The sequence below is a fragment of the Nelumbo lutea genome, chromosome 8 (assembly GCF_056320005.1).
Source record: "Nelumbo lutea isolate HS-2025 chromosome 8, American lotus-T2T, whole genome shotgun sequence".
Lineage (NCBI taxonomy): Eukaryota > Viridiplantae > Streptophyta > Magnoliopsida > Proteales > Nelumbonaceae > Nelumbo > Nelumbo lutea.
The window spans coordinates 42,147,010-42,172,223 of NC_142691.1; the positions used below are offsets into that span (position 1 = coordinate 42,147,010).

The 25,214-nt window shown below is 38.1% G+C and overlaps 1 protein-coding gene across 1 annotated transcript in view; it reads left to right on the top strand.

The window, feature by feature from the left end:
• Positions 1 to 24,626, top strand: part of PFD1 (PREFOLDIN 1) — a 45,833-nt gene extending 21,207 nt beyond the window's left edge. Inside the window, exons 3-6 of the mRNA XM_088957041.1 lie at positions 7,624 to 7,729; positions 22,961 to 22,967; positions 23,080 to 23,164; positions 24,325 to 24,626. Coding sequence (XP_088813167.1) covers positions 7,624 to 7,729; positions 22,961 to 22,967; positions 23,080 to 23,164; positions 24,325 to 24,438 — 312 coding nt within the window. The 3' untranslated portion in view covers positions 24,439 to 24,626. The remainder of the gene's footprint in view (positions 1 to 7,623; positions 7,730 to 22,960; positions 22,968 to 23,079; positions 23,165 to 24,324) is intronic.
• The last annotated feature ends 588 nt before the right edge of the window (positions 24,627 to 25,214 follow it).

Sequence of the window (25,214 nt, forward strand, 5' to 3'; positions counted from 1 at the left end):
AATTTACCTATCTTTTTCTTGTCGGTGTTTAAAATCCCAGTGAAGGTAGCTTATAGATTGGAGAAGTTAATGAGAGATTTCCTGTGGGAACCGGGAGAGGAAAAGAGGGATCATAGAGTGAGCTGGGAGATAGTTTGTAGGAGTAAGACTTGTGGTGGCTTGGGGCTTGGGAATATTAGAAGAAGGAATATGACTCTGTTGGGAAAGTGGTTGTGGAGATTCCCATTGGAGAAGGAGAAGCTTTGGGCTAGAATAGTGGCAAGTATTCATGGGCTGGAGCATAATGGATGGGACGTTGGAATTAGAGCTAGGACCACTAGCAATTCTCCTTGGAAAGCCATTCATGACCTACTACAAATTTTCTCCCCTAATATCAGGTATGATTTGAATTCCGGTAACTCCATAAAATTTTGGGAACAAACCTGGGTGGGGAGTGCCCTCTAAAGGATCAGTTTCCTTCTTTGTTTGCTCTTTTTGATTTGAAAAATGAGCCAATCTTGTCTTTTACCACCCCATCCTCTTCCATTTATGGGATTGGGTGGAACTTGGGTCTAAGAAGGGATTTGAGGGACTCAGACTTTGACATTATTTTGAGCCTTATTGCAATTCTTGATAACGTTGTCTTAGACCCCACTAGGGCGGACACTAGAATTTGGACACCTTCTCCCAATGGCATTTTTACTTGTGCTTCTTTCTTCAAAGTCTTAAGTCAGTCCACTAGTCCTACCTCCCCTCCTTTTCTTGTTGATGAGGTTTGGTGCAGAGCAATACCTCCTAGGGTAGGTAGTTTTTGTTGGGAAGCCTATCTGGAAAGAATCACCACTGGTGCTTTACTCCAAAAGAAGAGACCCAGTACTTGTTTGTCACCTTAGTGGTGTGTTCTTTGTAAAGTGGATGGGGAGACTGGTTTTCACCTACTGGTGTCTTGCCATTTTGCGAGGTCAATTTGGGAATAGGGCTTTTTCCTTATTTGGTTGTTGTTGGAACCCCCCATCAGACTTGCAAGGCCTTTTTTCCCCTTCTTTTTTCAGGTGGCGGATAAAAAGGGGAAGGACAATGTGGAGAGGACTAAGGGCTGCGGTATGTTAGACACTTTGGGAAGAAAGAAATTCCAGGATATTCTCAGAAGCTCAGAGAGGAGTAGCAGATCTGAGGGCTATCATTCATATTAGGGTGGTACAGTGGCTGAAATCTTTGGAGCTTTTCACAGATTACACTGTGGATGACATGTTGAGGAAGTGGGGTGAAATTGCAAGTTGCACACAAACTAAGTCAATAATGAGTGTGGCTTGGACCCCTCCACCTAGTGGATTCGTGAAATTAATCTTTGATGGGTGTAGCAGGGGAAATCCGGGACAATCGGGGATTGGGGGTGTTTTTAGGGATGAAAATGGGGTCATTTCTGCCATGCTCTCAGGCCCAATTGGAGTGGGTGAGTCCCTTAGAGCTGAGATCTTTGCAGTTATGGAAGGAGTTTAAAAAGCTAAGGAGTTGAGCATTAGGAAACTCTTAATTGAAGGGGATTCAGAGGTGGTGATAGGGTGGCTGCTTAAAGATCACAATGGCTTATGGAAGTACAATAATGAGAGGAGGAAATTCAAGTGGCTGGTGTGGGAGATGGAGGTTAAGATACGTTGGGTTAAAAGATCGGTTGATTCCCTAGTTGACGGTTTGGCTAAACAAGGGGCAGAAAGGGATTCACTTTTTTGGGCCAAGCTGTAACTTTAGTGTGTTTTCTTTCTTTTCTCTTTCTCTTTTCCTTTTCTTGAGATTCTTTGTTGCTCTTGGAAGATAAGCGTGTTTGTCTTCCTTTTGTAAATCTTCTATTGATGAATTAATGAAAGTGTTGTTGACAAAAAAAAAAGTGGAAGAGGAGGAGGTGATGAGGAGGAAGAAGCATCACCGGACCCCAAAAAGAACGGAGTAGACTCAAAGAAGGTGACATCAGCACACACAAAGGACCGTCGAGAACTAGGATGGTAATATACCCTTTCTAGGTCCGAGAATAGCCAAGGAAGATGCAAGAGAACGGGCATCGAACTTGTCATTCCCGGGACCCAGATTATGGACGAAGCACACACCCAAATACCCTCAGTGTAAGAAGAAACGGAGACAAGGTGGGAAATAAGACCTGAAACGGAGAATGACCATCAAGGATGAACGTGGGCATCCGATTAATCAGAAAGCACGAGGTAAGCACTGCATCACTCCAAAAGGGTTTGGGAACATGCATGTGATGCATGAGGGATCTTGCTGTTTCCAGGAGATGGCGATTCTTTCTCTCAGCCACCCCGTTTTGTTGTGGGGTGTAGGTACATGAGGTCTGATGTATAATGTCGTGTTGGTCTAGGTATTCCTGAAATGATGAGGATAAATATTTGCGGCCATTATCAGAACGGAAAACTTTGATGTGGGTACCAAACTGGTTACGAATCTCAGCATAAAATTTCTGAAAAATGGTAAACAATTCACTTCTTTCTTTCATTAGATAGAGCCACGTCATCCTTGAAAAATCATCTACAAAAATGACAAAATATCTGTATCCATTATACGACCACTTTATAAGGATCCCAAACATCTAAATGAATTAAATAAAAAGGATTCAACACACGGTTATCAACCCTAGAACTAAAGGGAACACGATGGTGTTTCCCAAATTGACACGACTCAAAATCCAAAACAGAAAGCTGACTCAAGGACGGAACCAAAGTCTTCAAGACTTTTAGCGACGGATGACCAAATCGGTAATGCCACTGGAGAGGAGAAAGGGATGATTGGAGAGCTGTTGAAGTTCTACCACCACCACCACCCTCAAGATAATACAATCCACCAACTTCATGCCCTTCGCCAATCTTCATCCCCGTCTTGAGATCCTAAAAAACACACATAGAAGGATAAAAGGTAATGGAGCAGTTAAGTGATTTGGTCAGCTTACTAACACACATAAGATTAAAAGGCAATTTAGGAACATACAAAACTTAGGGGGGGGGAATACAGAATCTAGGTCAACATTACCAACACCACAAATTGAGGATGTAGAACCATTAGCAAGGGTGATAAATTGTGATGTTGAGCAATGAGGTAAGGAATAAAACACACATGGAGTTCCAGTCATGTGATCGGAGGCTTCAGAGTCAATGATCCAGGGTTGGGTGTGGATGCCAGACAAGCCATACCTGAGTGAGCGAAAGTCGCCATGTTCTGCTGTGATTGGATAAACCTCTCATATTCATCACGGGGAACACTCACCATCTCCTTCACGGGACCATCTGTGGGTGTAGGAGGTATCTGATCAGATGAATGATTCTCCTGTCTAAAGCTAGAGCTTGAGTCACTGGTCGCGGCATGATTGGCCCAGGTTAAGGGTGGACCATGTAGATCATAACAATAGTTAATGGTATGTCCATCCATACCACAATGAGTGCACTTCCTCGGGCCTGAGCCACGTCCTTTATCACGGGCTCCCCCTGAAGCTCTGCCCCCAGTACGACCACCACCACGATTATAAGTAGGCCCACCATTGCCACTTCGGCCATACACAGAACCACTACCACTACCACGGCCAGACTGAGCACCACTAGCTCCACCTCTAGTACCACGACCTCTCGATACAACAAAGGCAGATCTATCTGAGATATTAGAGTTCTCAGTAGATCCGATAGAAATCCTCCGGAGTCTAGCAAATACCTCTTCTAAGGAGGGAAGAGCTGCTCCTCCTAATATTTGAGCCCGTATTGGTTCATATTCAGACTTCAGTCCCACCAAAATTCTAGTCATGTCAAGCTGTTCTCTCTGTTGCTGAATCTTGGCATCAAAGGTGAGAGGGTGATAGACATTCAACTCATTATGTATGTTTCTCATGTTGGCATAGTACTCCTCAAGACTCTGATTGCCCTGTTGTAGGTTAAAGTACTCTTGATACAGCTGGTACACTCTAGTTGTATTGTCTTGACCCGAATACAATTTCTTCGCATGGTTCCACACATCTTTGGCAATGTCAAGAAACATGAAGTTTACACTAATCCTGGGTTCCATACTATTCCACAACCATGTGATGATCTGAGTATCCTCTTGCTCCCAGTCTTCATACTCGTGAGAGTCAGTGGAGGGTTTCTCCTCTCTTATGTGTTTTACCTTCTTCTTTGCCTTCAGAAAGACTTCGACGGATTTAGCCCAAGGCACATAATTCTCTCCATTTAGTTTAATGGAGGTCATTTGAACATTCAGGTAGTCTGTAGGCACCACCACACTAGGTTTACGATCATTGTTATCTCCCATTATGTTATCACCGATTCTGCACACTTGCTGAATTCTATTACCACTGAATTCTGCACACTGCACACAACTAGATCACACCTGTCACACTAGTTTTAACACTTGTTGCTGAAAAGTGTGCTCTTTACACCACAAACACTACTCCTATGACTACCTGAAATCTCACCACTATATGATCATAACTCTTCTTTCGAAATACACAAAACCAGCACAAACACTAACACATTACTGTCTGAAACCCTAGCATATGGTCTAAAACACACTTCCTATTTGATCCATAACAGATATCATGCACTGAGATCTCTTACCTTTTCACTGAAGTAACAACCACACGTGCAGGAAATCAGTCCACACACGACAGCCACTACACCACACAGATCGGCCCTCTATTCTTCATCGATTAGGGGAGGGCGATCTTAGAAACCACAACAACCGACCACACACGACCTGACTAGAGGCATAGAAACCTCCAAGGGAAGAGGGCGATCACTCCTTTTCAGCCCTTTCCCTTATCTCCAACCGAATGCAAAAAAAAAAAGGAGAAACCCCAGATAGGGTGCACAGAGAATTGAAATCTAGGCAGATTCAATCAGCTCTGATACCATGTTATGATTCGGCCTGCCTTAGAATTCTCTCCGTTTGAGATCGGTTAGGTAGAAAGAGGTAGAAAGGTGGAAGAAAGAGAGAAAGAGAGAAAGGGAAATTCTGGTTCGAACTGGAAGTCTCAACATAACCTTCTCCCAGTCGGCCAAACAGAACTTATATTATTAAAAATGATTGAAAAGACATATGTGCCCTTATTTAAGTTAGGAGCACTAGTTCCAACACAACATTACAGATCAACAACATTAATCTAGGTATAAAGACAGAAATACCCCTATGCTAACACACACAAAGAGCTGAAGACAATGGTAGTTTAGGAGTGGGATTAACATGTCCAACGCTAGATACATGAGAGGATGAGCCATTGGCAAGAGTAACTGTTTGAGAAGAAGTAGATAGTAGGCTGAATCAAGTGTAAAGGTTAGCGGGTACTTGTTGTGTAATCATTTACTCTGGAGGTAGTGGCTCTTGGAGACTTCGCAGAGATTTGGCAGGTGGAGCCAATAGCTAGAGCTTGAGCCAAAGTAACAGTAGAAGAGGAATGCTGTTTTGCCACTATCAATCTAGCATATTCTTCTATAAGAATGATCACTGTATAATTTCTGGCTGTGGATGGAGTTGGCAACTGAGCGACAGATGGCATGATCATCATGAAATGAAACCTGATTAGCATACTTCATTTTCTCTTGAGCACCTGATTATACTCAATCGTATGGCTGTCATGATTACAATGGCTACAAAAATGTACCTGATTAGCATAACTTCATTGTCTTGAGCACCTGACTATACTCAATCATGTGGCTTTCATGATTATGATGCCTACAAAAATGAACTCCATATGGATCTGTATAATAACCAATAATGTGTCCTTCCAAGCCACAATGGGTGCAAAAGCTTGTATTTGTGGTTCTTCTACGACCACGACCAGCACCAATGTCACCTCACACCACCTGGTAGTACAGTTTTACTATGACACCGCAGCTTCCTCTAAAGCATCATGATCCCCTTGACATGAACTGACAGAAGTAGCAAGAACAGAACGGTTTGTTCTAGGTGTAGATCTGGAATCATACCAGGCAATCTGGCTTATTGAAGTCAATAGAAAACCTTTTCTGGAGGTGGCATTTTTGTGCTGCCAAGATATGAGCCTGGAGTAGTTCAAATTCAGACTTTATTCCTGATAAAATGTTCACCACATAAATGTCTTTTCTTTGTGCCATCACAATATTATCTGATGTTATAGGTTGATAGATATTAAGTTCATCATAGGCTGACCATCTTAGTTCGAACTCTCTGAATCTGGTTTCTTAGTGGTCAAGTACTTGATTTTACTCTTGGCAGTGAGGAAAACTTCAATGACTTTGCACACAGCATGGTTACTTACTTCCATTTAACTTGATGGATTTCATTTGAATGTGCATCAGGTCAGTGGGTAGCATGATTATAGAATGTTTGAACCAATCTGTACCACAGATATTACTCAATGCACCAAGACCAAAGTAACTTCATATTGCACTAATTCTGTTCACTAGTAATTCTCACTTCACCTCACAAATAACCAGTCACATTACATATTGTGGATACCATGCCTCAGCTAATTCACCATTGCACAATGAATTCCATACTTCCTCTCCGTATGATCCAATAGAGGGAAACACATCACTGACAACTATAAATGCCTGTGGTGATGAATGAAATCATCTCAGACTGTTGTGAGAACCAACCAGATCTGATTGGCTTTTCAAATCTCTTCTAAGTGAATGATCAAGGTCTAGGTTCAGGTTACATATACTATCCTTGAAGAGAAAATCAGATCACAAGTCACAGATCTTACCCTTGAAGAGAAAGCCGGATCGCAGCAAGAAGAGCTTGTTGGGTATGAACCCTCTCTGATACCATGTAGAGATTTCTAGTATAATAGCAGAAATCTCTAGTATGTTGTCAGAAGACTCAGAACTAAATGAGTGAATACAGTAGAAAATATAAGGGATAAGAAAGGAGAAAGCAGTAAAGAAAGAGAGGAATAAGAGCAGGTTAGGGAAAGAAAAGAACCTGCTGAATTGAAGAGATAAACCAGTTCTCCCAGCTGTGAGGTCTCTATGTATAGATTAGCACATAAAGTTGAATTTACAAGTACACCCCTGATTATGTAAACAATAGACTTCCCAAACTACCCAATTCAAGTAATAATAAGAAAAAAATAATACCTAGGTCAAATAAACAAAACAATAGACTGCTCTCAACAAAACTTTTAGGTGTTGATGTGAAACTGTCTGGAGAGGGTTCTTTTGTGCTTGATCTCCATGGATAATGCAGTTGAGGGCTGGTTTTGATGGTCTCAGACCAAGAAGAAAGTGGATTTGCACTTCCCTGGTTCAATCTTTGTAGTAGATTGAATGCATTTATTATTCTGGAGCTTCAAGAATTTAGGATTTCTTGCATAGGTAGGGTCTTTTTCATATGCCTTTGTTGATGGGCGTTCAATTTATTACTTGGTTATATATTCTCTCTTCACATTCTGTAGATATTTTCTTTGTTGGATGTACAATACAAAATTCATTCATTTGGTCAATGAGCTAGAATGGAGCACAAACATCTAGTCTTTAACTGACAAGAATGATAGTATCACAGAAAAGAAAGCTTTCATTCTTTATGTGGGTTAATGATATCAATACGGTAACAGTAATGGCAATCTAAACTGAACCAGCTATTTTGAATTCATTGTTATCAAATCTTTCATTTCAGGTACAGAACCAGATGCGTATCAAGGAAGGAGAAAAGAAACGCGCTTTCCTTACATTGGAGGAACTGCGACAATTAACTTATGATACAAATACATACAAATCCATTGGTATGTATATAATGTTTGATAGGAATTTGCTCCAAGTTTATTTCTCTAGGAACCAAGTGTTACTGGTATTATAGTGTGGCACATTGTCCACATTTGGTTGGTTTTATCTGTATGTTTTGAAGCAAGTATTTGACAGCTTAATGGTATTTGGGGCACTTTGAAACCATGCTTAATCATAGGTTGTTTGGGTTTAGGAGCTTACTATGCCTGTTGAAGTTACATTTTAGTATTTTGAATTATTATTTTTCTTTTAAGGAAATGATTTGTTAACATGGTTATAGCCCAATCATATTCACAAATAAAATTCCTGTCCACCTCAATATGGTTCTCTCATGCTGTATAGAGCTATGAACAATATTTATAGATACTTGGCATATATATGTGTGTTAATAGTTGCTTGTTGAACAATATTTGTTTCTGCTTGTTATCACAATACAATATCAAGGGATCATCAAAGGAAACACCTAATTCTCCCATGAGTTATTCCAGCCACAACTTCAAAAGCACCATGTGCCATGGCTTAGCTTCTGTACTGGAATGAGTTACTACACTTTGTTTTGTGCTCTTCTTCCATGATGCTAGATTTCTTCCAACCAAAGCACAATAACCAGAAGTAGAACATCTACCTTTACTAGGGCAACCCTTCAAATGAGATTGAATTCTTTTTTCTGTAGCTAGACGAGTACTCTTAGGAATAGGAACATGCATTTGCTGATTGATAATGCCAATCATATAAGTTATATTATGTTGGGTAATATAAAGATAAAGCAATCACCTCACCAATATTTGGTGTATAGTTCCATCTTTCAGCATTTCTCCTACATTTGACTTGTGGTTCTGATTAATTGGTGTATCAATAGTTTTAACCCCCACCTGTCACTTGAAGCAAATCAAAGTGCATATTTCCTCCGAGATATAAAGATAATAACATACTATCCTTGGGCCTACTAGCTACTAGCTACCTCAATTTCCAAATAAATACCTGGGCTATTTAAGATCTTTAATCTCAAACTCTTCATTTAGAAATTGAATGAATTTTTTTTGGATAAGTTGTTTGAGGCTATCAATCTTAGAAGTGTTATTTTTAGTCACCACACCACTGTATCATCCACATACACAATTAAGAGTATGGACCGGTTTTGGACGGATTGGATGGACTGACAAGACATTGGATTGGACCAATCCGGTTCAAAATATTTATTAAATTGAATTGGATCTGGTCCGTCCATAATAAATTTATATCGGATTGGGTTGGATTAAGCCAATATCTGGTCCATTGAAATAAGATAAGAATATAGGTGTCAATGGACGAGATTTGGGTTGAAACCAATCTAAATTAAAACGAATTTGAACAGATTGGACGGTCCAGACATTGAATTAGACCGGTCCAAAAATGGTCCAAAATATTCATTGGATTGGATTGGGCCTGGTCCATTTGTAATGGACTCACATTGGACTGGATCAGATTGGACCAAATCCAGTCCAATTGACACCCCTATACACAGTCAAAATGGTCAATGAAGCACCACTTCTTTTAAGAGAAAAGAGTGTAATTCAACTGAGTCTATCTAAATCTCCCCAAAGCCCCTTAACCTATCAGACCATGCCTTAAATGACTATTTTAGTCCATATAGTGATCTTTTTTATCTGCATGCTCCTAACTCCTTGTTGATCCTTGGAGTTAATCCCATGTAGACTTTATGTAATTCTTCATAAAAAATGCATTCTTTGCATCAAGTTGAAAAAGAGGCTAATAATAGGAGGCAGCAAGACACAATGATACTTCAATAGAACTCATCTTAGCTATTGGGTCAAATTTCTCTAAATAATCAATATCATATGCTCAAGTATTGCTATCAGTCATGCCTTACACCTCTCAATAGGTGCCATTTTCTTTATATTTCAATATAAACACCCATCTACAGCCTGTTGGTTCCTTGACTTCTACTAAGTTGACAAACTACCAGTAAAAGGGAATCCATCTGTACTTGCATCACATCCCTTCGCTCAAGCATAGAGAGTTTCCTGCACAGTCTTGGAATCAAAACAGAGAAAATAGAATCAAGAAAAGCACAATGGATAGGTGATAGCAAGTGATAGGACAGATACTTGGATATACAATGAGTTGTAGAAGTGGCTTTTGCCTTTTCATAGGGCATTAGGAATCTGAAAATAAAAAATAGTAGGAGACTGCATAGTTGGTTTTGGAATCTTAAATTGAGTGTGATTAGCTAAGGCATAATCATAGGATTAGAATAAACTTTTTTACACCATTGATACACCTATAACTCCTATGGAGTAGGAGATAAAGCTACTCATAAAGATGTCCTGAATTAAAAATTGGAAGAGCAATGGAATATCTAGAGTAAACACATCTTCCCTTGAGAAGAAACACTAGGATAGTATGACACATCCTCAAAGAAGGTAACATCCATTTTAACATACTAGGAGCTAACTAAAGGATCACAATACTAATACTTCTTCTGATTTTGTGTATACTGGAGAAAGATACACTAGGTATCCTTAGGATCAAATTTATACCAACAAGGTTCTAATATTATGAGCAAAGCAAGTATATGTAAACCCTTGATATGTGCAAGAAAAACCATATCATGGGGATGCAAAAGACTAAAATGTATTTTCTTCCTTATAACTTGAGAAGGAACTCTATTAATAATGAAAATTTAGTGGTGATAGAAGTGTAAATCAACATACATTTAGGAGTGGAGACCAAGAGATGACTCAATGTGACCATTTCTTGTACCTTGGTTCAATAATTCAATACAAGGGAGAGATTGAGGAGGATGCCACCCAAAGAATTAGAGCATGATGGGCAAAATGGAGGGTTGCATCTGGACTTTCATGTAATAGGCAAATACCACTTAGATTATAAAAGGAAAGTTCTATAAAACAGTTGTAAGGCCTGCTGTTGTATGGAGCAGTGTTGGGCAGTCAAGAAACATGTTCGAAAAATGAATGTGGCAGAAATGTGAATGCTAACATGAATGAGTGGAAAAACTAAAAAGGATAGGATTACGAATGAAGTTATCCGTAGGAACCTAGGAGTAGCTCCAATAGGTGTTAAAATGAGAGAGAGTAGACTAAGATGGTTTGGGCATGTGCATAGAAGACCACCAACCGTGCTAGTTAGAAGAAGTGATTTGGGTTAGAAGAGCTGACCCCATATGGTTAGAAGTAGTAAGAAATGATTTAAACACTAATAATTTAATAGTGGACATGGCTTTAAATAGAACGGATTGGTGAACTAGGATTCATGTAGTGACCCCACATGGTTGGGATAAGGCATGGACGATGATCCTTGTAGAATCTCCCTAGGATTTTATGGGAGCACATGCATTTAACATAATACTCTTCCACCTCCATGATGTGTTTGTTCTTTCCCTCTAGTTCCTCCATCATGTTGTGAAATGTAAGAACATGTACTTTAATGTATACCACAATATTCAAGTAGGTAATAGGATAAAGGTTTCGTGAAAAACACTTTACATTGTTTGAGCTGAAAATTTTGATCCTAGTACTAAGCTGTGTAAGATTCATTCTTGAAAATAACTAGTTAGTGTGGGAACCTCATCACAAGAACACACAAGATTATTTATTTATTTTTATTTTTATTGTTGAGAATGCATAAGATATAACTAGGAGAATTTGGATAAATCATCTATAAATATAACCCCAATAGAAGGAATATGATAAAGCTCCAAGCATTTGCAATTTTAAAAGAATTGCTTCTTTTATTTACTCAAAGTAAAACTTGTTCTACAATGCTTTGCCAATTCACAACTTTCACACTTAAAAAATGGACAATATAAGTAGTAGGAATTTTGAAAAATATATATAGTAGGAATAAATTTGAAGGGGGAGGTGGTAGAGTATGCATGTATCCTATGGTGTGCAGTATCCAATTGGCCATTGAAGTATTTAGGATTGCCCCTAGGAGATAACCATATGAAAAGAAATTTTTGGGGACCTGGTTGTAGAAAGATTTGAAAAGAGACTTGCTTCTTGGAAGAGAGGTTACCTATCTCTTGGGGGAAGAGTCACATTGATTGAATCCGCATTAGCCAACTTGCTAGTCTACTTTTTGTCAGTTTTGAGAGTTTTAGAGGGGATAACTAGGCGATTGGAAAAATTAATGAGAGATTTTCTTTGGGAACTGGGGGAGGAGAAAAAGGACCATAGGTAGGGCTGCAAGTCGGACCGGCTTAGGTCGGGTTGAGGCCAACCCTAGCCCAACCCTAAGTTTTAAACCCCAACCCTAACCCTAACCCAACCCGACCTTCAACCCGACCAACCCAACCCTAACCCTAACCCTAACTAAATTCCTTCAACCCTAACCCAACCCAACCCAATCCAACCAAAAGTCAATTTCATGTTGGGTTGGGCTCAGGTTGAGCCTGAGCCCAACCCAACCTTCTTCCCATCCTTTAAAACCTCATAGAATTTCTCGATTTTAGATCTTAGCTCAACTTTCACTACATGTATTAATCCTATGTTTCATTAGTATTTGTTTGTTGACATTATTTTTTTTTTTTGGTCTTTTAGTACAGACTTCAGAAAACAAGTGTTAGAAATGACTATAGTTTATTATGAGTTATGACTTACGATAGATCTTTCTTAGGCGGAAAACAACATAGAGGAAATGAAGAATAAAATTTTCAAAAAACATAAAATAATGTTATTAAGGGTTTAGTCTTTCTGATTAGGATTAAGTGAAGTGATTATCTTAAAAGAAATACATGTGGTGGGGCTATACAAATATCATGCATCTAAACAAATCAATGTATGTTATATATTACATATAACATACATTTATATATGACATGTACTATAGAGTTGGGTTCGGGTTGGCTAAGGGGTCAACTCTAACCCCACCCGAAACCCTAACCCGAACATCAACCCGGCCCAACCCAATCCAACTTTTTTGGGCTGGGTTTGGGCCAACCTGGCCCAGGTTGCAGCCTTAACCATAGGGTTAGGTGGGAATTGGTCAGTAGAAGTAAGAGGTATAGAGGTTTTGACCTAGGGAATATTCAAAAGAGGAATTTGGCCCTTTTGGGGAAGTGCTTATAGAGATTCCCCTTTGAGAAGGAAAAGTTGTGGACCAAGATGGTGGATAGTATTCATGGGCTTGCGGATAATGGGTGGGATGCTAGAATTCTAGCTAGGACTACAAGAGCTTCTCCTTGGAAAGCCATCCAAGCTATTCTGCCTCTTTTCTTGCCTTGGATCAGGTATGATTTGCACTATGGCAACCTTATTAAATTTTGGGAACAAGTCTTGGTTGGGGATTCCCCCTTAAAGGAACAATTTCCATCTATGTTTGCCTTGTCTAATTTGAAGAATGAGCCTATTTCCACTTTTTTGGTGCCTTCACATGTAAGTTCAGGGTTTGTGTGGAATTTAGGCTTAAGAAGAGCCATTTGGGACTCAGAGTTAAATAGTTCCATGCCCCTATTATGCATCCTTGATGGGGTATTTAGATCCCACAAAACCTGATAGTAGGGTTTGGACTCTTTTGGCCTCTGGCGTGTTCACTTGTGCCTCCTTCATTAAAGCCTTAACTCAATTGACTGATATTCTTAGGCAGTCATTCCCTGTTAAGGAAGTTTTGTGTAAACCCTATTCCACCTATGGTTGGGAGCTTTTGTTGGGAAGAACTCCTGGAAAGAATCAACACATGTGATTTGCTTTAGAGAAAGAGACCTAATAGTTTCTTATCTCCTCATTGTTTTGTTCTCTGCAAGGTTGATGGTGACAATGGTTACCACTTACTAATCGCCTAGTCTTTTGCTAATTGTATTTAGGAGTGGTGTTCTTTGTTTTGGTGCAGGTGGACAGTGGACTCCTTCACCGTATGTACAAAGTCTCTTTTCCCCTACTTTGTCCAATTGGCTAAAGAAAAGAGGAAGAATCATGTGGAGATGTGTTAGGACTGTGGTTTGTTGAACCATTTGGGAAGAAAGGAACTTAAGAGTCTTCTCAGAATAAGAGAGAAGTTTACAAAACATTCTAGAGGTGATTCACTTTAGAGTGGTCCACTGGCTCACTTCTCTGGAACTGTTTAAAGACTTTCCAATTGATGAATTGCATAGAATTTGGAAGGAAATTGCAAGTTCAGCTAGCTAAGGAGATCTTTTTACTCAATTGGACTTTTCCTCCTAGTGGTTTCTTCAAGTTGAATTTTGATGGGAGTGGTGTTGGAGATCCAGAAACTTCAGGTATTGGGGGTGTACTAAGGAATGGGGAAGGTATTGTAACTGCTATTTTTCCTGGACCAATTGGAGTGGGTGATTCTCTTCGGGCTGAGATTATGGCAGCCTTAGAAGGAGTACAAAGAGCAAAGGAGTTGAACATTACAAAACTTGTTATAGAAGGAGATTCTAAATTGGTGGTGGGATAGCTGAAAGAAGATTTAACTGGCTTTTGGAACTATAGTAATGAGAAGAGGAAGTTTTTATTTGATGATAAAATGAAAATTCATTGAGTAAGAAAAGAAAATAATACAATCTAGCAGAACTACTAGGGAACAGAATTAAGTAAACTATCTAAATTACAAGGTTGAACACCCAAAATATCTCTGAATCTGTCATCCAAATCCTCCCTAGAGACTTGATTAAATTCTGGGGTTAATAGAACCCAGTGTGCAACTGAATTGCTGTGCTGTGACAATCTTGTCTAGATTCCAATATTTGCCCTCAGAAATTCTTCTATTTCTTTCCTTCCATATGTTTCAACAAATTGCAAATGGGATAAAGCTTCAGAGTAACCTTGCTTTCTTGCTACCTCTTAACTTTGGCCATGTAGAAAAAATTTCTGCAGTAGATTCTAGCTAAAAGTTTGAGTACCCGAACATAGAAGTAAATATTCTCCATAAAAACCCAACTATCTTGCATGAGAAGAATAGATAACCAACAATTTCCTCCTGTTCTTTATAGAGGAAACAAATAGTGGACATACTAAAGCCCCTAGATTTTAGATGATCTGCAGTTAATATGCTGTCCATGGCCACAAGCCAAGCAAACACTTCAACCCTCGGAGGAACCAGGATTCCCCAAACAGCATCTACCTGATTTGGATCTGAACTATCTCTGAGAAGAGCCAAATAGCATGATTTGACAGAAAACCTCCCATTTGAGCACTCTTTCCACCAAAGTTCATTCCTTAACTGAGCTGAGATCTTCACTTCTTCTAGTTTCTCCAGTAGGGATATACAGTCCTCCACTTCCCTATCCAGCAAAGGCCTTCTAAACTTAGGACACCATATCAACTGTTCACCCATCCTTTCATAACACTGACTTTTTGGAGATTTCAGCCTCCGATAACGTATATAATCTTGTCTAAGTTCACATTAGCTTGCCTGCCCTGCACCTGTCGTCCTCCTAAAACTTGATTCTTTTTCCATCTCCAATTGAGAAGCTTGTTAGACATCTGAGCTCCTGATTAAATTTCGTAATCCTCTTCCACACACTCATCCCATATGAAGACCTTCCTTGGATTCCCACCTAAACCTCACCATCCCAAACTTACCCACCACTACTCTTCTCCATAATGAAATTTCCTCCCACCCTAACCCAAATGTCCATAACCTCTTCTCTACCAAGGCCTTGTTGAAAATCTTCATTCTCCTAAAACCCAACCCACCTTTCTCCTTTGGTCTACAAATTCTGCCCCAATTTACCAAGTGGAACTTCTTTCTCCCACCTTCCTTGCAAATCCCTTCCCATAAGAAATCCACTTGAGGAAATGAATATCAAAAAGGTGGTTATAGAAGGTCATTCTGAAACTGTGGTGAAATGGCTAAAAGAAGATAGTGCTATGATGTGGAAATACAGCAATGAAAAGAGGAAGTATAAATGGCTAACCAAAGACATGGAAATTCAATGTACATGGATAAAGAGAAGTGCAAATGCATTGGCTGATGGTCTAGCTAGGCAAGGGGTAAATAGAGACATTATTTTGGGCTGTTTTGTAATCACTGCATGATCAGAAAGTTTCTTGGGTAGCTGGAGTTAAGACTTTTTATCTCCCCCCCTTTGTAATCCTGATTTTGTATCATTAATAAAGTTTCATTGTTACTGACACAAGGGCATTGAAGTTAAAGCGAACTGTGTAAAAAGAAGTGCTTACTCCTTTGTTGATGGGTTAACTAAATAAGGGGTGACTAGGGATTCTTTGTTTTGGGCTCACTTGTAATCTTGTCTTTTCTTGACTTTTGGTGGGAGACTTACAAGAGCTTATCTCCTCTTTTTTCCGTATTTAATTCTCATTGTTTTTAATGAAAGTTACTCATTATTGATCAAGAGAAAAAAGAACAACTAAATACACTCGAACAAAGCAAGAAATAAAACCCATAATGCCCCTAAACAATTATTCCGTAACATAATCTGGTTCATTGGTTTTTATAATGATGTTGGTGAGGGAATGTAGACTAAAAAATTCTTTATATGGTTTGAAGTAGTCACCTAGAGCATGGTTTGACAAATTTAGAGGGGCATTAATCTGTTTTGGATATTTACATACTTAGACAGATCATACTCTCTTTGTAAAGAAGGGAGGATCACCTGTGTTGGTGCTGATTGTATATGTGGATGATATAGCTGTTACAAGGAATGGTCTGAGTGAGATTGATGCACTTAAGAAGTCATTACAGCAAGAATTTAAAATTAAGTTCCTAGATGAGTTGAAGTATTTTTTGGGGATTGAGGTTGCAAGATCCATATATGGGACATTTATCTCTAAGGAAAGTAGGTATTGGACATACTACAAGAAACTGGGAAGCTAGGCAAGGCACATGCTTTTTTGAAGCAAGGCGAAAAATACAAAAAAAAACCTGAAAATAAAAAAAATGTCAAAATTCAAAACAATGCCAAAAAAATATTAAACATAATATTAATAAAAAATATAAACCTAATTTTTAAAATAAATTTTTAAAAAACCTATTATCTAAAATTAAAGTACATAAACATAAGATGTAAAGCATATTCAAATGAGAATTTAAAAATAAAATCAAACATATAAAACATTTTCAAGCATGTAAAACCTCTAACCTCTTTTTTCACTCAATTGCATTACTTCATGTAGCTAGTGTAATGTAAAACATATTACATTCCTGATTCTACGAGCCACCTTTGTGCCACGCCCCTCGAGGCAAGCCCAAACAAGTCCATGTTAGGTGTTAAATTCTTAGTTCTCACACAAAAATTAATGAATTTATAATTTTAATTGCTTTTAAAACACTGGTTTGCTCGCTCACCGAAGCTCTGAGAACCCTCTATTTGCTAATGTTGTTCATTCCATAGTTTTCAAGGCGCCAAGGCGAGGCTAGGCGACAGGGGGCGCCTCGTTGACTAGTTGCCTAGGCGATGGATTTTTTTATGTAGAAAACATAGATCCTAGTGTAGTTCCCTAGTAGGGGTGGCAAATGGATGGGTTGGGTAAGGGTTGAATATCAACCCACCCATATTGACCCATCAACTCACCATGACCCATCATCAATTCTTGTTAAAGGGTCATAACCCATCCTAACCCTAACCCACCTTGACCCACTCATATTGACCCACTTGACCCATCCATATTGACCTTTAACCACCCTTACCCATACTAACCCACCCACCCTCACTTATAAATACAAAAATGGGTCGGGACGGCCCATATACACAAAATGATAATTTTTGAGAGAATAATCTCTCTCAAGATTGTCACATGACAAAAACGAGTCAAGTCAACCTATATACCAAAAAATGCAAAAATTGTGGATAAATGCAGAAAATTGAAGAGAATTTGCAAAAAATACCAAAAAATTGTAGAAAAATACAAAAATACCAATAATTAAGAAAAATACTAAAAAATTACAAAAAATTCAGAACTTTTGTAGAAAAATCAGAAAATGTGAAAAAAAAGAAAATTGTAGGAAATGCATGAAAAACCAAAAAATGCAAAAATTATGCAAAAAAGCACAAAAAAACTGTAGAAAATGCAGAAAAATACTAAAAAATTACAAAAAATGCAGAAAATAACAGAAAAATTTCAGAAAATGCAAAAAATGCGTAACTTTTATAAAATGCTTTCGCAAAAGTACTTTTATGAAAGTACTACTACAAAAGTACTTTAAAAGTGTTTTCATAAAAGTACTTTCATAAAAGCACTTCTATAAAAGTGATTTTTTGCTTTCATAAAAGTGTTCTCATAAAAGCACTTTAATAAAAGTGCTTTCGTGTAGAAGTACTTTTGTAAAAATGGTACTTTCGTAAAAGTTCTTTTATGCTTTCATAAAAGTGTTTCTGTAAAAGTACTTTAATAAAAGTGCTTTCTTGTAAAAGTGCTTTCATAAAAGTACTTTTATAAAAGTGCTTTTGTTCTTTCATAAAAGTGTTTTCGTTAAAGTACTTTAATAAAAGTGCTTTCTTGTAAAAGTACTTTTGTGCTTTCATAAAAGTGTTTTTGTAAAAGTACTTTAATAAAAGAACTTTTGTGTAAAAGTGCTTTCATAAAAGTACTTTCGTGTAAAAGTACTTATGTAAAATTGCATTCGTAATAGTCCTTTTCATAAAATTACTTTTGTAAAAATGCTTTTGTATAAAATTGCATGTGACCACGAAAGTTAATAAAGTCTATTTTATTTCACTTTTATTCTCAAAATGAAATATGGTATAGTGGTTAGGAAGTGTAATGAGATGTCATGCTAGGAGGCATGAGTTCGAATCACTATAACTCCCATTTTTTGAGATTTGGTGAGTATAGATTAGGTCGACTTTGATCCAACCCATCTTGACCCGCGCGACCCAACCCATAATGATCCTAATGGGTTACTCGACTTATATTGACCCACCAAAAAATTGGGTGGGTTCCAAGGTGGGTGGGTCAAATGGGTTAGGGTCAAAATTGCCAGCCCTATTCCCTAGGTACCATAACCATATTTCCTTAATAATTATTCATAATTTTCATAAGAAGATTTTAGAGTTCATGTTAAAGTATAGAAAAGAAGAAAAGAAAATGTAGTTCTTCCTTACTTATTGGTTAAGGTTTTAAAGTCTTTGGGGGTTCAATACAACATTTAACAATGTTTATATTTATTAAACCCTAATAAATAAGAAAATAATAAAAAGAAATTGGTATATAAACACACAAAATGAATATTTTGTTTAATAGTGCCTATTTTATAATTATAATGTCAAAAAATAAAGAATAAATAATATTTTATAATACATAGTACAAAATTGTTTGTCGATTAGGTGAGGAGAGCCTCAAAGGGCGCCTTGTTGCCTAGGCATCACCTTGACAATTATGGTTCATTCCTTCGCCCTAGTAAAATATTTTCTTAAAAAGCAATTAAAATTGAAAATTCATCGTTTTTTGTGTGAGAACTAAGAATTTAACACCTAACATGGACTTCTTTGGGCTTGCCTCGAGGGGTGTGGCATAGGGTCTAGGGGCTTCCTAGCTGCTATGTTCAAAAAAAGCAAGAAAGCGTCAAATTTTCAAAAGGCACACACTTGGGCTGAAGAGCTAGGTGCATCATGCACACACCTAGGCGCATCAAGCGTGCACCTTTTGAAAGGGCTGCGCCTAGGACCTAGGCGAGGCACATACCCTAAAATGTGTCTCGCTTGTGTCCCTAGGCGCTCCTTTTAAATCATTGTCAGAACATAGGATTAATGCTTCAAATGGTGAGTTGGTTAAGGGTGTAGGGAGGTTATCAGAGAGTGATGGGCTGGCTACTGTATTTGTGCATGACTCGACCAAATATTTCCTATGTACTCAGTGTTGTGAGTAAGGGTGGCAATTTTTCACCCAACCCACCCAATATCTAACCCACCCAACCTGCCAATTTACTTGGCGGGTTGGAAATGGGTTTTTCACCCACTGGGTCAATTTAAATGGGTTGGGTCAGGTTGGGTTGTGGGTAACCATTGGGTTAACCATTAAAGATATAAGTATTAATTCCTTAGCCAATATTTTTTTTAAATTTCTTCATTTGAATGAAATAATTTATAATTAATGCATTAATTTTCTATTAATTATTGACTAAGATTAGTTTTGTCTCGAATCAACACACATCACCCAAATCGACATAACAATCCAAATCAACTTGACCCGAGTCCGGACCAGCTCAACTTGGTCTAAATATGAATAGACCTGATTACCTCAGTTCGGTTCGTTTGGGTCAATCAGCCCAATTCGATCCCAACCCAACCTAGGGCATGCAGGTCTATGTTGACCCGAATCCGAAATGGGGTATGATGAGACGGTTCAACCTGGACCAGGTCTGACCCAAAATCTGCCCCACTTTGCTTTGACCCAGTTTGAATCGTCCAATATGACATGTATATGTACAACCCGACTTGAATCCGGGCCTATCCGCTTTACTTACCTTGCCCCACTTCGGGCTAGTCAGTTTGGTCCCAAGCCCGTGCACAAACCTGATATGGGCTAGACCTAGTCAATCCACTATTGATTTAACCGGACCGGTATGCTCCGACCGGATTGATTTGAATCTAAACGGTTGAACCACGCTTGATGTGATTAGCTCGAAGACAATCCAATTAGATAGTTCAAGTTGGTCTGATTGGTTTGAACCTAAGTGGTTCGGTCAAACCCGAAACCCGAACATAGTCAAATGGCTTGTCTAAAAATAACATGCATGTAATGTGATTTGAACCTTCACCACTTGTGTAAATAACAATTACTATTACCACCAAGCTATGGCCAACTTACTTGTCAAGTGGGGGTAAGTTTTTTGTTTTAAGTACATAAATATAAATTTAATGGGTTTGGGCGGGTTGGATTGGGTCAAAGCGGGTTTGGGTTGAACCCAGCCCATTTAATTTTATATAACTGAGTCATTAATGGGTTGGCGGGTTAGATGGGTTGGGTTGAAGCTTAACCCAAACCAAACCCAACCCAACCCACCCAATTGCCACCACTAGTTGTGAGCTAGTATATGCATGTTCCTCGAGTTCAACACTTGGAGGCTATTATAGAATTCTTGCATACTTAAAGAAACATCTTGGCAGAGGAATTTTGTTCGCTGATCATGGGCACTTGAAACTGGAAGCCTATACATATGCAGATTGGGTAGCGGCATAGATGGGGTTTGGACCTTTGTGGGAGGAAATATGGTCTCATGTAAAAGTAAAAGGCAATCAATTGTGGCCAGGCCAAGTGTAGAAACGGAGTATAGATCTATGGCACATGGTGTCTTAGAACTTTTTTGGATTAGGTCCTTGTTGAGTGAGATTTGGATTGATGCAGAGGAACCTATGATGTTATATTGTGATAATCAAGCAGCAAAATTTTGCCAATAACCCAGTTGGACATGACAGGACAGAGCATATTGAAGTTGATTGATATTTTATAAGAGAGAGGGTGACGGTTGGAGAAGTTTGCCGTCCATATGTCCGATTCACAGTTGGCTGATGTCTTTACTAAGGGAGTTACAAAGAGCAAGCTTGGACATGATCTATGTACATTGTGAATGTGTGACATTTACTCCCAACTTGAGGGAGAGTTTTGAGGACCAATTGAATTCTATTAGGTTTCCCTCTTTAGTACCTAGCTTATGGTAGAGTTCAATATAAGCTTTAAAGTTAGCTTCACACACTTTTTTTTAGCTTTTCTTAGGACCAATTTGGTTCACGGGAATAAGGGTCTGGAATCAGAATTGGAATGGGCCATTCTGATTCCAATTATTTGGTTGGGCAGAATTGGAATCCCATTCCCATTCCTGGTGGAATGGCATTCCCCCATTTGAGGGAATGGCCATTCCCTCCCCTCCCTTGGGAATGAAGTTCCATTCTGATTCTTGTCTGAACTAAACAGACTGGAAATAGACCACTCCGATTCTGATTCCAAATGGTTTTGATTCCGGTTCTGATTCCGACGATGAACTAAATAGACCTTTGGTGATTTTATATTTTCTAAGTTGTCTAAAGTTTTGTTTGGATCAATAACAGAAATTTTATCAAAATAGCTGAACTATAATAATGGTTACAACAATCCTTGCTTCCAATTAAATGGATAGATTGTCCCCAGCTCCTCAGCCCCTTGTTTGGCCAAGATATCTGCTAATCCATTTGCTGAACAATTAGCCCATCTTTAGTTTTTGACTGATCTTTATAGCATGCTCATTCCGTCCTGAACTTTGAAACTCTTCATCCAATTAGCATTTTTTTTTTCTTGGCTTTCCATTTTCCTTTAAATTCTTCTCAAACTGTTATTCACTACCTGTTTATCTAATTGGTCATTTCAAGCTATATACTGTTATCAGTGTTTTAAAAGGCGTGAGAGGCATACACCTCATGCGCCTTTTTCATGAGGTGTGCTAGAGGTGCACGCCTCATGCACATCTTATATAAAACGACAGAAAAAAGGAAAAAAAAAGGGAAGGAAAGGAAAAGAAAAGAAAGGGAAGGGAAATAAAAAGAAAGAAAATAAGATAAGGGGAAAAAAGTGATTTGCCCCCTGCCCCTTTGGCTGGGGGCCTCCGCTTCGACAAGACCACCCCCCCTTCAATTAATGTTATGCATCTTTATTCTTCTTAATATAAAAGATTTTTATTAAAAATAAAGAAAAAATGAGATTCCCCCTTCCTCTTCATCCTCCTCCCCTTCCTCCTAACCCCGCCTCCTCTTAAGGAGCTTAATGCCTCCTTGTGTTTGGGAGGCTTACGCCTCTTGCATTTTGAACTATGCCTCACGCCTCTAGGTAGTGGAACGCCTTGTGTCACGCCTCCGCATTTTAAAACATTGACCGTTATTATCTTCATTTAAATTCCATTTTCTTTTATTATTTGTTTGTTTTTTAATTGTAACAATTCTTCTCTTAGCTTTCACCATCTAAATTCCATGACACTTGGAAAATTCATTGAAGAAAAATGTACTGGTGAGAGGGGTGGATGTTCCCACTTCCCATATGGAAGAGGTTTTATTGTAGTTACAGCATCTCTTTGGTAAGAGGCACAGCTCCTCATAGTCTGTGCTTCTATGTTGTTATTTTCTAACTTCTATTTTATTAATTTGAAAGGGAATTTTGTTTAAAAAGTTGAGAAACTCTTAGTCCTTTTAGGAGTAGTATGACTTGTTTCATAATGAAGGGAGAAACTGGTTCTGCTTGTGCTACTGTGCTACATTGCATGATTGATTATACTACACATTTTTTTCTTTATTGATCTTTGCCATCTCTCCCACATCTAACATATCTTTTGTTCTGCAGGGAGAACGTGAGTCGTCTGCAATCCCTTTTTCTTCTCCAGAAATATCAAATCCTTTCACTTGATGAGACCAAAGTTATTCGGTTTATCACCTTTTCTTTTGTTTTTGATTTGTGACCAGATTTGTGTTAGAGCCCAAATCAGTTTTAGTTAAAGAGCAAGAGCAGAAACTCAAGGATAGTGAGACTGCCATTGCCTCATTGCAGGTTTGTCTTTTCTTTGCTTTTTTTTTTGTTGATGGCTCAATCAAAATTTTATAAAAATGCAAAGACTTTACTGTAATGTAAAATATGATCTCTATCATTCCCATAACATGAGGCAAGGTGGGAAATGTGAAGGATTCAACAAGACATTCTCATTCCAATCTGAGTACCCTTTGACATGCCCAAGATCTCCACAAAAAAGATTCAAAAAAACCCCATCTGCATCCAATCTGATTATTAAGCCCTTGGATCCGAATCTGACCCAAGTCTGACATAATGGATCTTGGATTGATTTGGATTTAATACCAACTTATTGTGATTAAAATGACAATAGAAAATTAAAAGAAGTTTTAAAAGACTAACTACTTTTTACTTGTACATATGTATATAAATATAACATATAAAATTTATCAGTTATTTGTATATAAATATACATATACACACACACACACACACTACATATATACACAAAATAGTAATTTTTAACCAGATTGGATGGGATTAAATTCACATCAGTTCTGTCAAGTCTAGCATAGTTGGATTCAGTATCGAATCGGGTATTGGGCTTTTGGAGTTTCATTGACAGGCCTAGTTGACCCAAGTGATATACATGCTATTAAATTCATTCTTTCTTCAAAATACAAGAAATAAAGAGATTAGCTATTTAAAGTAGTTTGATTGTTAAAGAAATAAAGAGATTGAAAGTTTGACATTCTTGAATTGTTGAGTGCTTGAATATGTATTATATGCTATGTTTGATATTATTTTTGTATCTTCACTTGTATGTTTTACTGTTATGTTCTGCTTTTGCTCTTTTAAAACACTGTTCATATTTAATGGACATCAAGTTCAGTTCCTTTTAACTACCTGTTCAAGCGTCTGCACTTGATCTTGGTAACTTTTTGAAAGTTCCTTTGAAATTATATCAACTGAACATCGGGAGACCAGTTTTCTTCTTTCATTATTTATCATATTCATTTCTGTAGTAGAATGGTTCTATAGTACTTTATTTTTGTTGATAATGTCTCGCTATCTCTCCTATGTTGCACTTAAATTGGGTGAGTTCCACTCCATTTTACCTGTGGCTCCCCATAGGCTGCAGTGTCACGAAGGACCTTAGTTTTCTCTTATGAAATTGTTGGTACCATAACTGGCTTTGGCAGACTTCGAAGGAGTACTTGGAGAAGCAGATGGCAGAGGTTGAGAGCAACCTGAGGGAGCTGTTACAGCAAGATCCAGGACTCGCACGGCAGATAATGTCAATGACTGTGATGTGAACATTGTCATCATAAATCTTCTGTACCTTTTTTCCTTGCTATTTTGCAGTTAAAAGCAGTGAATTTAGTGATTATTATTGTATCTTTATCTGTATATTTGTGGTATTATTGTGGTTTTTTTGGCGGAACCGGTTTTATTTTCCAAATGGCAACTGATTAAAGGCTGAGACCATCCCATCTTTGACTCAATTCTTACCATATCAATCTTTATACCATTGCCATGTAATTTAGAACTAGCTTTAAACCGGATGAGCAAATAGGTGGTTGAATTTTATTCCTAGTTGCATCGTTGGTTTTCAGTTTCAACTATCAAGGACGAAATGAGATACAAGTTTACTTAGAACTAATTTGTAAGTCCACAATGAAATTACAAATTTTTATAGCTGATTAATTTGGTGATTGCTTAGTTGAAAAAAGGAGAGCGCTGAAAATCAATTAAGTGCTTAGGAGCTACTAAGTGGAACTTCTCAGCACCATCTCTATTTCTTGAGAGGGTATCCAAGTATCTTCACAAACCTAAGGCTCTGTGAAATGTATTTTTTTTTTCTGCATTTGCACTCATTGACAGTGCAAATTTTGCATATGAAAACTGATACAAAATTTGCACCACCTTCCAACTACCTCAAGTCTCGTATAAAAGTGTGAACCACATCGCTTAGCTTCCTATCTGGTTCCTAAACAAACAACTCTCTACTTACCTACATTCTTTTGCATATAAGATGGGGAAATCATCATCCTATTTTACTTCTCTCTGACAATTAAGTCAATTCTAAACA